The sequence below is a fragment of the Melozone crissalis genome, unplaced genomic scaffold (genome assembly GCF_028551555.1).
Source record: "Melozone crissalis strain CALT ecotype California unplaced genomic scaffold, PUWL_Pcris_2 ptg000107l_1, whole genome shotgun sequence".
Taxonomy (NCBI): Eukaryota; Metazoa; Chordata; class Aves; order Passeriformes; family Passerellidae; genus Melozone; species Melozone crissalis.
The window spans coordinates 1,019,827-1,031,035 of NW_026535884.1; the positions used below are offsets into that span (position 1 = coordinate 1,019,827).

Here is an 11,209-nt window from a genome sequence, read left to right on the forward strand (position 1 = left end):
TGGGAGGGATGATTGATCTGTAGACACAACCACCTTGCAGGTGCCAAACACCATCCCAGCAGCTCACAGGGCACACAGGGGTGATTTTTAAGTCCTGAATCTCAGAGCTGCTCAGATGGAATCAGCTACAGCTGCACAAGCCCCTGTTCCCTCTCTTGCTGCATTCATCTGAGCGCTTGACTCAGGCACTGATCTCTGCCTTCTCACACTGAAGTGTTTGGAACTGTCTGTGGGGATCAGTGACTTGGAATCACTCAGAAATCACACAGGCCCTCGTGGACAGAGCTTGTGTGGCTTGGATGGGAAACAGTCCTGTCTTCTGTTCTCATCACTGGCCACTCACTGAACTCACGTATTTGGAGGAAGCTCAAAGAACCAGAAGGAATAATGAGCTGTGTGGAGTCCCACAACAGGTTTGGGGAAGCTCTTTCCCTCCTGGGCATTGCTGTACTCACCAAGGATGGGTGAAAGGCTTGAACTTGTTACCAGTTGGCTGCTGCTCTGAGGACTACAGTCCTGGTCTTGATTCCCATTCTAGGGGAAAGTGTCAGAGCTAATTTTCTGTCAAGGATGGAGGGCTAAGTCAGGTTCAGGTCCCACAAGAATTTAAACAGGAGGAGCTAGAACCAGGCTCCATTGCTGGTCTGCTCCTTATAAAACCACAGAATCTGGGCAGTGAAAATGCCTCATTAACCCAAACTATTTGTGTGAGAAAGAAAAGTCACCCAGAAAATTAAGAGAAAAATAGGTGTTATCTTCTCAACTCAAGAATACAGAGACCCAGACTCAGCTCTGCAGCTCAGCAATGCTTTGCAAACCCTTGTGACCACAAAGAAACTGCACCAATACTGGTGGTAGAAGGAGACACTGGGAAAGAAGTGCTGAGTCCCATCAGTAAGGGAAGACAGCAGGAGAGTACTGACCCCACAAATCCTCTTAGGGATGATAACTTATCATCCCTAAAGATAAGTGAGAGAGGAAGCCAGACCAACTAGAGGGTGCACCTGGAAGCACAGCAAACCTTCAGGATCTCTGTTTTCCCCCCCCAAAGAACACTGACCCACATTGATGTCACCTTAACCAGAGCCAAGTGTTTAATTGAGTGCAAGGGAGTGACAATGGCACAGTGGTTGTGCTGGGAGGGTGATTCCCACAGTGCAGGGGGACAGAATCTTCAGAACAGAAGTAAAGAAGTGAAGGCAGCTCCATCTTACAGTGTACAATGAAAAACAATTTATGCATCTGGGGGCAGCATTGGAAATAATGATGCCTCCTAAGGACTTGCAAACACCCAGGCCTGAGGCATCTCAGCATGACTGAGATGAGAGATTTGCCAGCACAACCAACTCCCCAACATCAGTACTGAACATCAGGCAATGCAGCTAAGGTTTGCTTTTATATATATATATATATATATATATATATATACACATATACATATATATATATATATAACCTATCACCATATTGATAAACATTCTTTGGAACCTCTCTGAGGGCAGAGATAAGAACAGCAGTCAGCCTGTTGGCACCTCAGCACTTCTGTTTCTAACCAATTAAAAAAATGAGCAACCTTAACAAAAAAAAAAGCCACAAGACTGCTGCCAGCATGCCTGGCTGGTGTTTAATACTGCTACTCCATCAGGGTTGGAGCGAGATCTCTGGTGAATGGCAACAGTTTGCACTGTGGCTTCTCCAGCTGTGCTGCAGAGCAGGGCAGGAGTCACAGGAGGGCAGTGGGATGCTCAGACCTGTTACCAGTCCAAAAGTGTCAGCAGCAGGGAGCTCCCACGAGGAGAGAGTGAGCTAACTGTGCACAAAGCTCTCTCTCTTTGTCTCTCTGTGTTTAAGGCTGAGTCAGGGACCCTTTGGACTGTTCCCAGCCCACCAGACAGAAATATGTGTCAGTTATAAATACATCACATCAGCTGGAGGGGTGTGGAGTGTGGTTGGGATGGGAGAATTTAGAATGGGTGCAGGGATGAAAGGAAAAAGACATCTTACATTTCCAGCACTGGAAAGAACAGTTTTGACCTCAGGCAATAAGTCACTGGACCTTTTCAAGAGTCTTATCTGGCTTATGCCCCATCATCCTTAACACATCAGAGGGAATGTTGGCTGGCCAAGGGTTAAACAATCCCACACAGTGGAGAGCAAATCTGCAGTCTGCTGAGAAGATCCCAGCCACATCACTGAAGATCTCAGAGTCCAACTTGGAGCAAGGAAGCAGCTCAGGGTCTCACACATCGCTCAGGGCCTGCAGAGAGCCAAAGACAAATGTCAGCATAGACCTGCCCCAGCTCTGCAGGCTGCAGGGGAAACCACCTGAATCACCACCTCTGCATCACAGTTATGGCATTTGCCTGCATCTCTACAACACTCTAATTCTAATTCTAATGACTAAAATTCTAAGGAATTTTTTTCTGGAAGCTGCAGTTGCAGCCCAGTGGGCATATGATGGAATAATGTGAAAATACAGACCATCTTTCAAGCAAGACTGATTTATGCTGAAGAATCCCTTCTTTACCCTCTCTTTTGTGCTAGAAATCAAGCACATTTTATCTAAAATCAAGCACATTTTATCTAAGACTTTTGGAGCTTTCCAGTGGGAAACACCAGTTCTGCCTCTAACACCAATCAGAAGAGCACAGAAGAGTTTGGGTCGGAAACATCATCTTAAACCTTAAACATTATCTTAAACCTTAAACATTATCTTAAACATCATCTAAAAACCATCTTAAAACACTGGACAGTTTCCTTGTCTAGCATGCTGCTGCAGAAATCTGTTCTGTGCTCCCTGGCTTGTCCAGCTCTATCTCAGATATTATTTTCTTTGACACTTGTTCCTTTCATGCAGCAGAATTGTGATCCCAGGTGCATAGTGGTGACTTTGGTACTTTTATTTTCCCCTCAAGAGAGCTCTGGGGAGGCATGGGCTTCCCTTCAGTGTGTCTGGGATTTTACAAGTGATTAAACCTTGTGCAGTCCACAGACCTGGCACAGGCTGCTGGAGAGTTTGTGGCCTCAGACTGAAAAGTTCTGGTAACCTTGCATGGACTATTCCCATCTCCCTTTCAAAGGGGGATGTGAATAAGTGCCTGTCTCTGAATTGCTGGTAAAAATCATCTTGGACCAGGCTTTGGTAGGTGAAGGAGGAGTGATCTGTCATCAAGGCACGGCACATCAGCCCAAAGAACAGCTCCTAAATGAACTCCAGTCTTCCCTGCCTGACTCATACTCTGCTCTGTCATACAAAATGCTGTCCTGCTCTGACTTGCCCACAGAAATCTTTGAGACTGCAAGAAATCCTGCTCCCACTCCTGTCTCACCCTGCAGGGAGGTGTTGTGGCAGAGGCTGGCTTACCTTCCGTGCAAACTCTGGCAGGATGAATGCTGCCCTGTGAATGTCAGAGTTATAGTACTTGAGACTCCTCTCCTCCACCTGCTGCTGTGAGAGCTGCTGCACTGGCTCCCGGAAATTTGTGTTCTGAAAAAGCAAAGTCAGTACCTTTGACTATTTGGATAATGTAATATGTGTTGTAAAATAATTAGTGCTAAAGGAAATTAAAACCAGTGCTGTGTACAAAGGCAGTGTTGGGCAACAAGCAGTAATAGGCTACGTGATAAGGATGGAGATTAAAACACCAGGAAGATGACTGTATCCAGAGATGGATATTTCAAGGGATTTTCTTGTCTGAGAAGACCCCCGCAGGAGGCATTTGATAGGCATTGTCAGAAGTTTATGCCAGGAAGTTTTCACCTGACAGGATTCCAGCAGTTATCCACCAGTTCAGGGAAACACGGCAGCAAGAAAGAAAAGCTACAATAATATCCTAAAATATGCTAAAGAAGGGCTCCTTGCAGAGCCCAAAAGACTGTATAAAACAAACCCCTTAGAAATGACATTTGGAGACCCATGGGGACTGGGGTGTGATAGAGGCCCAATCCTGGGTTCCCCAACTCTGATCACCTGGCTCAGAGTCAAATCCCTTGTGGCTTTTTCCAAACTTATATTTTGATTGTTTAATAATATACTTAATTATTAAATTGGAATATTAATTTATAACAAATAAGAAGCCAAAGGCTGTGTGACAGGCATCCTGATGCATGGCAGAGAACTGAGATGACTCAGAGGGAAACAAATAACTTTCTGTTCTAGTATGAGGCCAAAGGTTCTGCGCAGCCCCAGCACCAAGGGCTGGGGTTTGTGCTCTCTAACTCCTGTGACCAGCACTTGTACACAGACGTCAGTGCATGAGGTCACACTGCATGAGCCATGGGACAGATGTGTGATGAGCATCCAAGGAACAAGGCTCTGCTCTTCAGAGGAGAATCCATGTTGGGCACAGTGCATGCTGCCAGCATCCCGGGGTAACCATGTACAGCAGCAGCAATGCTGGCACCCCAAACCCATCTTAAACCTTAAACATTCTCTTAAACCTTAAACATTATCTTAAACATCATCTTAAACCTTAAACATCATCTAAAAACTATCTTAAAACACTGGACAGTTTCCTTGTCTAGCATGATGCTGCAGAAATCTGTCCTGTGCTCCCTGGCTTGTCCAGCTCTATCTTAGATATTATTTTCTTTGACACTTGTTCCTTTCATGCAGAATTATGATCCCAGGTGCATAGTGATGACTTTGGTACTTTTATTTTCCCCTCGAGAGAGTTCTGGGGAGGCATGGGCTTCCCTTCAGCCACATTGAAGCAGACTAGGAAAAGAGTAAACTTCAGTGGTGTGACAGAGTTACCAGCCCACATCCCAACACCAACTCTCACTTGGAGGCCTCTGTGAGGGTCAGTGTTCTTTGGGGGGGAAAACAGAGATCCTGAAGGTTTGCTGTGCTTCTAAGTGCACTCTCTAGTTGGTCTGGCTTCCTCTCTGACTTATCCTTAGGGATGATAAGTTATCATCAAACCAGTTACAGGCTGGTTTTCAGAAGGTGCCTGCTTTGTAACAGTCACCATCAAATAAGCCAAAACCTTAAAAAAATTGGTAGCAACTTCCTCCCTTCCAAGTTTGTTGTACTAGATGGAAAATTATGACCATTTTTAAAGCAACTGATCAATTCTGCACTTCATTCAGCAGTGAGCAGGCTGCACTGGAGCTCTGGGTGGCAGAGCCAGGTGAATCTTGAGGCCCCACAGCTGGGAGAATTGAATGCCACAGCTGAAGTTCTGCAAGGGACAGCCTCAGACAGGTTTGTAGGGAATGGAAAAGGGCCCTTGAGGTGCCTGGAACTCACGGGGTTCAAGAATCAAGAATCTTGAAGCCCCACAGCTGGGAGAATTGAATGCCATAGCTCAAGTTCTGCAAGGGACAGATTCAGGCAGGCTGGTAGGGAATGGAAAAGGAACTCACAGGGTTCAAGAATCAAGAATTGAGAATTCTAGAATCTTGAGGCCCCACAGCTGGGAGAATTGAATGCCACAGCTTGAGTTCTGCAAGGCACAGCCTCAGGCAGGTTTGTAGGGAATGGAAAAGGGCCCTTGAGGTGCCTGGAACTCATGGGGTTCAAGAACCAAGAATTGAGAATTCTAGAATCTTGAAGCCTCACAGCTGGGAGAATTCAGTGCCATAGCTCAAGTTCTGCAAGGGACAGCCTCAGGCAGGTTTGTATGGAAAGGAAAAGGCACTCACAGGGTTCTTGCTGCAGAGCATGAAGCCGATCTGGCCGCTGGGGTACGTGGGGATGGTGCAGTAGGCGTACTCCACCACCGGGAACAGGGACTTGCAGAACTGCCGCATCTCCTTGATGAGATCCAGGTGCAGCCACTGGCACTCACCTGCAGGGAGAAAGGCAGGCAGTGTGTGAGAGCTGCCCCTCTGCTCTGCACAGCACTGTGCCAGGTGAGCAGTGGATCCAAGTCCCAACCTGTCCAGCTCATGTAGTTTCACAGACCCTGATGCCAGTTTTGCTAAGCCCAGACCAATAATGAATGAGCTGACAGAGATCAAAACCACAGCTTTCCCTGGGAGATGACATGTTTCACTCCCTGCATCTCACCTCCCCAAGAAGAGTCCCCTCTGTGCCTCACACTTGGTATGTGAAGGTCTGGCATCAGCCTCTGCCCAGGGGCAGCATCCTCACCTTGGCAGCAGAGAATCCCATCTTCCCTCAGGGCTGTCTTCATCAGCTGGTAATAAGATTCTTTGAACAAACTTTCTGCAGGACCTGGGAGAAAGGTGAATAAAGAAAAGCTTAGAGCCTAGGTGAACCCCAGACTGCACCTAGCAGGGCAAAACAGTCAGGATTTTAGCTTTGCTAAATAGCAAGCCCAGATCCCCAATTAAACAAAGTCTTAGCAGCTGCCTCTTGCTTCACTGAGCATTTTTTAAGCAGAACTCCTGCTCCAAACTGCCTTTTAGAGATGCCTCTCTCTTTGCCAAGACAAGATTGAAGGTGATTCAGACTTGTTGATGTGTTCCTAAAATGAGGTGCCATATCTACATTTGGTCCTTCTCTACCTCAGTTTCCCCCTTCAGAATACAGCAGCCTCACCCCAGCTATCTTCAGGGCAGGGGCTGCACCAAGTGTGTGAGCCACTGCTTTATCAGCAGGCACATGTGCAAAGCTGCCCTTCCACTCAGGGAACAACTCTGCCAGAAGAAATAGCTGCTGGAGCTGAATTTTGAGGAGAGAAAAGTAACAGCTGGCTTGAAGGCCTGCTGATACAATTTTATGGTTTCCAAGTCGGCAACAATCTTTTCACTTGAAAGGATCCTCAGCAGGCTGGCAGAACTTCCAAGAGGTAGGCAGAATAAAAAAAAAATGAAGGAGATATGTGGAAAACAGTGCCCTTTTATGGCTACAGTTCTTACCCATGGGGTCAGACGAGTCTGTGATAATCACATCAAAGGCTTCTTGATTCTGTTTCATGAACTCAAAACCATCTCCCACGTGCAATGTCAGCTTAGCACTGGAATAGCCCACTGCCATGCCTGGGAGGTATTTTTTAGATACCTGGATCACATCCTGCAACACACAGAGAGCACAAGTGGGTCAGAGGCTCACAAGAAGCTGCTTCTCAGAGTGCTGTGCAGCTGTGACTGGAAGAACAGCACAATGAGTCATTTCCTTCAGTACCTTCAGCTCGAGTCTGATTTGCCAGTGAAAGCCACAAAAGCTGCCAGCATCTTCAGCCAGCTCCTCTCAGCCTTTTCCTACAGCCTCAGGGTTCAGTGACACTGTTGTCCTGTCTATGCCAAGCTCAACAAAAACCTGGAGCTTCAAAAGCTCCCTGAGGAGCTGAGCAAATGTGACTGCAGGTCAGACTGCTCTGTGCTCCTTTTTCCTACAGAACATCACTTGCATTGGTGATCTCAGCTAAATCAATTTATTTTTCTTCCTAAGTAAAACCATGCTAGCAAGTTTCTGAATGCAAGGTGAGAAATATCCCCATCTCTGAACTACAGACATTATTAAGATACAAGTTTTCTCTCTAAAATCGTTAGGCAGCCACTGCAGTTGTACTGAACACTAGCAGCTTCTCACAGCTGGCAAAACAAAAAAAATATGCTGGTGTCAGGCAGGGCTTGTTAAAACCAGGGATGTTTGCCTACTTAGCTGGCAGACAGAGCACACACTCTCATATAGCAGTATTTCCTGTTCTTAAAAGAGCTTTACTCTGAGCAAAACTCTCTGAGAAAAGGCTGAGTAAAGTAAAATAAAACTGGCTGAGAGGAGGACTGGGAAAAGAGTAAACTTCAGTGGTGTGACAGAGTTACCAGCCCACATCCTAACACCGACTGTCACTTGGAGAGCTCTGTGAGCACACAGGTTATCAGTCACAGGCTGATTCTCAGCAGGCACCCACATCCTGACAGTCACCATCACTAAGCCAAAGCCCCAACATGCTCTAATTGGTAGTGACCTCCTCCCTTCCAAGTTTGTTGTACTAGACGCAAAATTATGATCATTTCTAAAGCAACTGGCCCATCTATCACAGAAGCAAATCCCGGCTGCTTATTTCCTGATTTTGGTTGCAAGAGACTGCTCAACCAAGCAGCCATCCTCCTCTGCCGGGAGCACTCTGCTCGGCAGTGAAGGAGAGGGAACAGCAGCACCTCCACAGAGCCAGGGCACTCCTCCAGATCCCGTGCTTGGCCCACGACTGCCTGGAAGGGCCTCAACACTGTGTGTGAAAGAAATCACACAGAAGAGGCAGCCAGCTGCCACGTAGATGACTCGTAAGGCAAAGAGAGGTGGCGCTGTCATTGTCACGCCAGCAGAACCAGCAGCAAACGCGCCTGGTGCTGACGAGAGACAGCAGGTGAAGGCGCAGCTCCCGAGGGTGATGTGAAGTCGGGCTGGCTTTGCCTTGCCGGGCAGCCCGCCCAGGAGCCCCGAGCAGCCGGGAGCCCAACGCACCTCATCGATCTCGCACTGCACCACGGACTCCACGGTCGGGTGTTTGACCACCTCCCGCAGCACGCCCCCGTCGCCGCCGCCGATGATCAGCACCTGGCAGGGAAGAGGGCACAGCGTGGGCTGTCAGCGGGCTCGGCCCGCGGCAACTTCGGCTCTAGGGCCCGAGGAGAGCGGCGTGCAGGCGCTGCGGGCCCGGCTGCCCGGACACGAACCGCGGGGCCCGGAGCCTGCTCCGGCCCAGGACAGGCCCCGGCAGCCCTGCGGGGGCTGGGGGAGCCCTGAGGGGCGGGCCGGGGAGCGCTCACCTTGCGGGGGTCGGGGTGGCTGCACAGGGGCAGGTTGGCGATCATTTCCTGGTAGGAGAACTCGTCCCGCTCCGTGCACTGGATCACCCCATCCAGGACCAGGACGTTGCCGTAGGTGGTGCTGGGCAGAGCGGGGAAGCGGGGTTGGAGCCGGCCGGGGCCGCGCTCCCCCGCCCCCTCTCCGCGCCGCCAGGCCGCACCGCGTGGCGCTGACCGGCGCCGCCATCCCCCCACCGCCCCGGGCGGCCCTCCCGCACCTGCGGAAGACGAGGATCTCCTGGTAGCGGGAGCGCTGGTGGTGCAGGAGCTCCTCCACCTGCAGCGACATGGCCTGGCCGGGCCACAGCCGGCACGTCTCGCGGAACCAGCCCTCGCGGATCAGCGCCGCCGCGCCGCGCTCCATCCCGCCCCGCCGCGGAGCGGAGCGGCCGCCACCGGGCCGGGCCACCTGCGCTCGGCTGCCGCCGCCGCCGCCCGACCGCACCGGCGCGGGAGCCGCGCGCAGGGCCCCGCGCCGCCCCCGCCTGCGCGCGCCGCCATTGGCGGGGCCGCCGTGACGGCCGGGCCGCGTCAGGGCCGGGCGGGCGGAGCGGGGCCGCCCCCGCCGCCACGGGGAAAGGGCGGGCCCGAGCCGAGCCGAGCCCAGCCGCGCCGCCTCAGCCCCTGCTCCGAACCCTCGGCACCGCATCGCTCCGCCCCTGCTCCGAGCGCACCGAGCCCTCGGCACTGCTCCGCCACAGCCCCTGCTCCGAGCCATCAGCACCGCGCCGCCACAGCCCCTGCTCCGAGCACTCGGCACCGCTCCGTCACAAACCATGCTCCGAGCACACCGCTCCGCCACAGCCTCTGCTCCGAGCACACCGAGCCCTCGGCACCACGCCGCCCCGCCTGCGGAACCGCCAGCGAGCAATTTTCGGGAAAACGAAGCCTGATTCGAGTGTTTTAAGTAATGAGCATGCATTGTGTTGGATTGCACGAGGACGGCTGGTGAGAGCATCTCTCAAGGAGAAAGGCTGAGGTAGTTGGGGCTGTTTAGCATCGAGAAGTGACGGGTGAGAGGGCACTCGTGAATGTGTAAATATCTAAAGGGAAAATGCCAAGAAGAGGGAACTAAAGCTCTGCTTAGTGGTGCCAACCAGTGGGACATAAGGCAACAGGCAGAAACTGATGCACATGAAGTCCCAGCTGAACTTTAGGAAGAACTTTCCTATGTGGGTGACCAAGGACAGGACTGGATTGCCCATAGAGGGCGTGCAGACTGTTACACGGCACATATTCCATCTGGGCACAATCCTGTGCCATGTGCTCCAAGATGACCCTGCCTGAGCAGGGAGCTTGGACCAGATGATTTGCTGTGGTGCCTACCAACTTCACCCATCAATGATTCTGGGGATATTGCAAAAGCAGATGCAGTTCTAGTGCTGGTGGGCCCAAGTGAGGATTCAGTGGCCTGACAGAATGTGGTATGTTCTGTGAGATGCAGACTTTGGGAAAAATACACCAAGGTTCTACAAAGAGGTTACACAAAGACCTCCAAAAACTGCTGCACAAAACAGCCTCACAGTAGGAGACTCCAGTGCTACAACTGCACAGGCACAACCAAGTGAATAAAGCATGTATGTAGCTGCCAGTCACTTCCATTAAAGACATTTTAAAAACGTTTTGCAATTCATAAAGGGAAAACAGAAAAAGACTAAAATTAGGATCATCCTTGAAATGTCACTTTCCTTGGAATTTAAAGTACAGGATTTAAATATTCCCTGGACCGATAGGGCTTTTGCAATTTCTTCAAGTTAAAGAAATAACAAGAACTGGTAAAGCTGACAAGGGAGGAATTGGCAAATGCAAATGCACTTGGAGACAATTGCTATTTAACTGCCTCTTTACATAAACATTCTCCAATATTCAGCCATGCAAGCAGATTTTATAAGAAAGAGATTGTGTTCTACCATTACAATGCTTGGTCAGCACTGTTCACACTAAGATACCTAAGGAGAAAAACTCCTCCTCTGTTCCTTCCACTTCTTATTTCCCAGAAACAGGGAAAAAGATTGAAAACAAACTAAATCTCAAGTCTCCTCATAATTTTTGTTCAATAAAGCCCTGTTAAAATGTCAGAGGTCTTCATCAGAATAAACTCTGTCACTGACCCATCCAATACTGATGATACTGTTTCTGATTCTCTTTCTACAAAGAGTAGTACAAATACAATCTTTCCATTAAAATACACCAAACACTAAGAGGTAAACACTCTCTTTTTCTGTATTAGCTTCTTTTTTCCTGTATTACCTTGTATTGTAAGAGATGAGCTGTGCAGTTTAATTTGTAAGCAAGGTCTATCATAAAAGACTCTGGCCCCATTTCCTTCTCTGATCTGCTGGGTTTGAGCTCCAAGAAGTGACAAGTTTGTGTTAGAGGACATGGGATAAACTTTCAAAATTATAAACAAAGCAACACTGTGAGTATAATTAGGAAAAAAAAAAAAAACAAACCAACAATGTGAATATAACAAAAGTGACATCAATCC

At 49.5% G+C, this 11,209-nt stretch overlaps 1 protein-coding gene across 1 annotated transcript; it reads right to left on the minus strand.

Annotated features, from left to right (window-relative positions):
• Window positions 1–733: 733 nt before the first annotated feature.
• On the minus strand, window positions 734–9,104 carry SRM (spermidine synthase). Its single transcript, XM_054291937.1, has 8 exons — window positions 8,940–9,104; window positions 8,683–8,803; window positions 8,378–8,470; window positions 6,829–6,982; window positions 6,098–6,181; window positions 5,647–5,792; window positions 3,365–3,487; window positions 734–2,257 (listed from the first exon to the last, which is right to left on the minus strand). The coding sequence occupies exons 1-8, from the start codon at window positions 9,083–9,085 to the stop codon at window positions 2,240–2,242; spliced, it is 885 nt and encodes a 294-aa protein (XP_054147912.1). The 5' UTR covers window positions 9,086–9,104; the 3' UTR covers window positions 734–2,239.
• Between the last annotated feature and the right edge of the window lie 2,105 nt (window positions 9,105–11,209).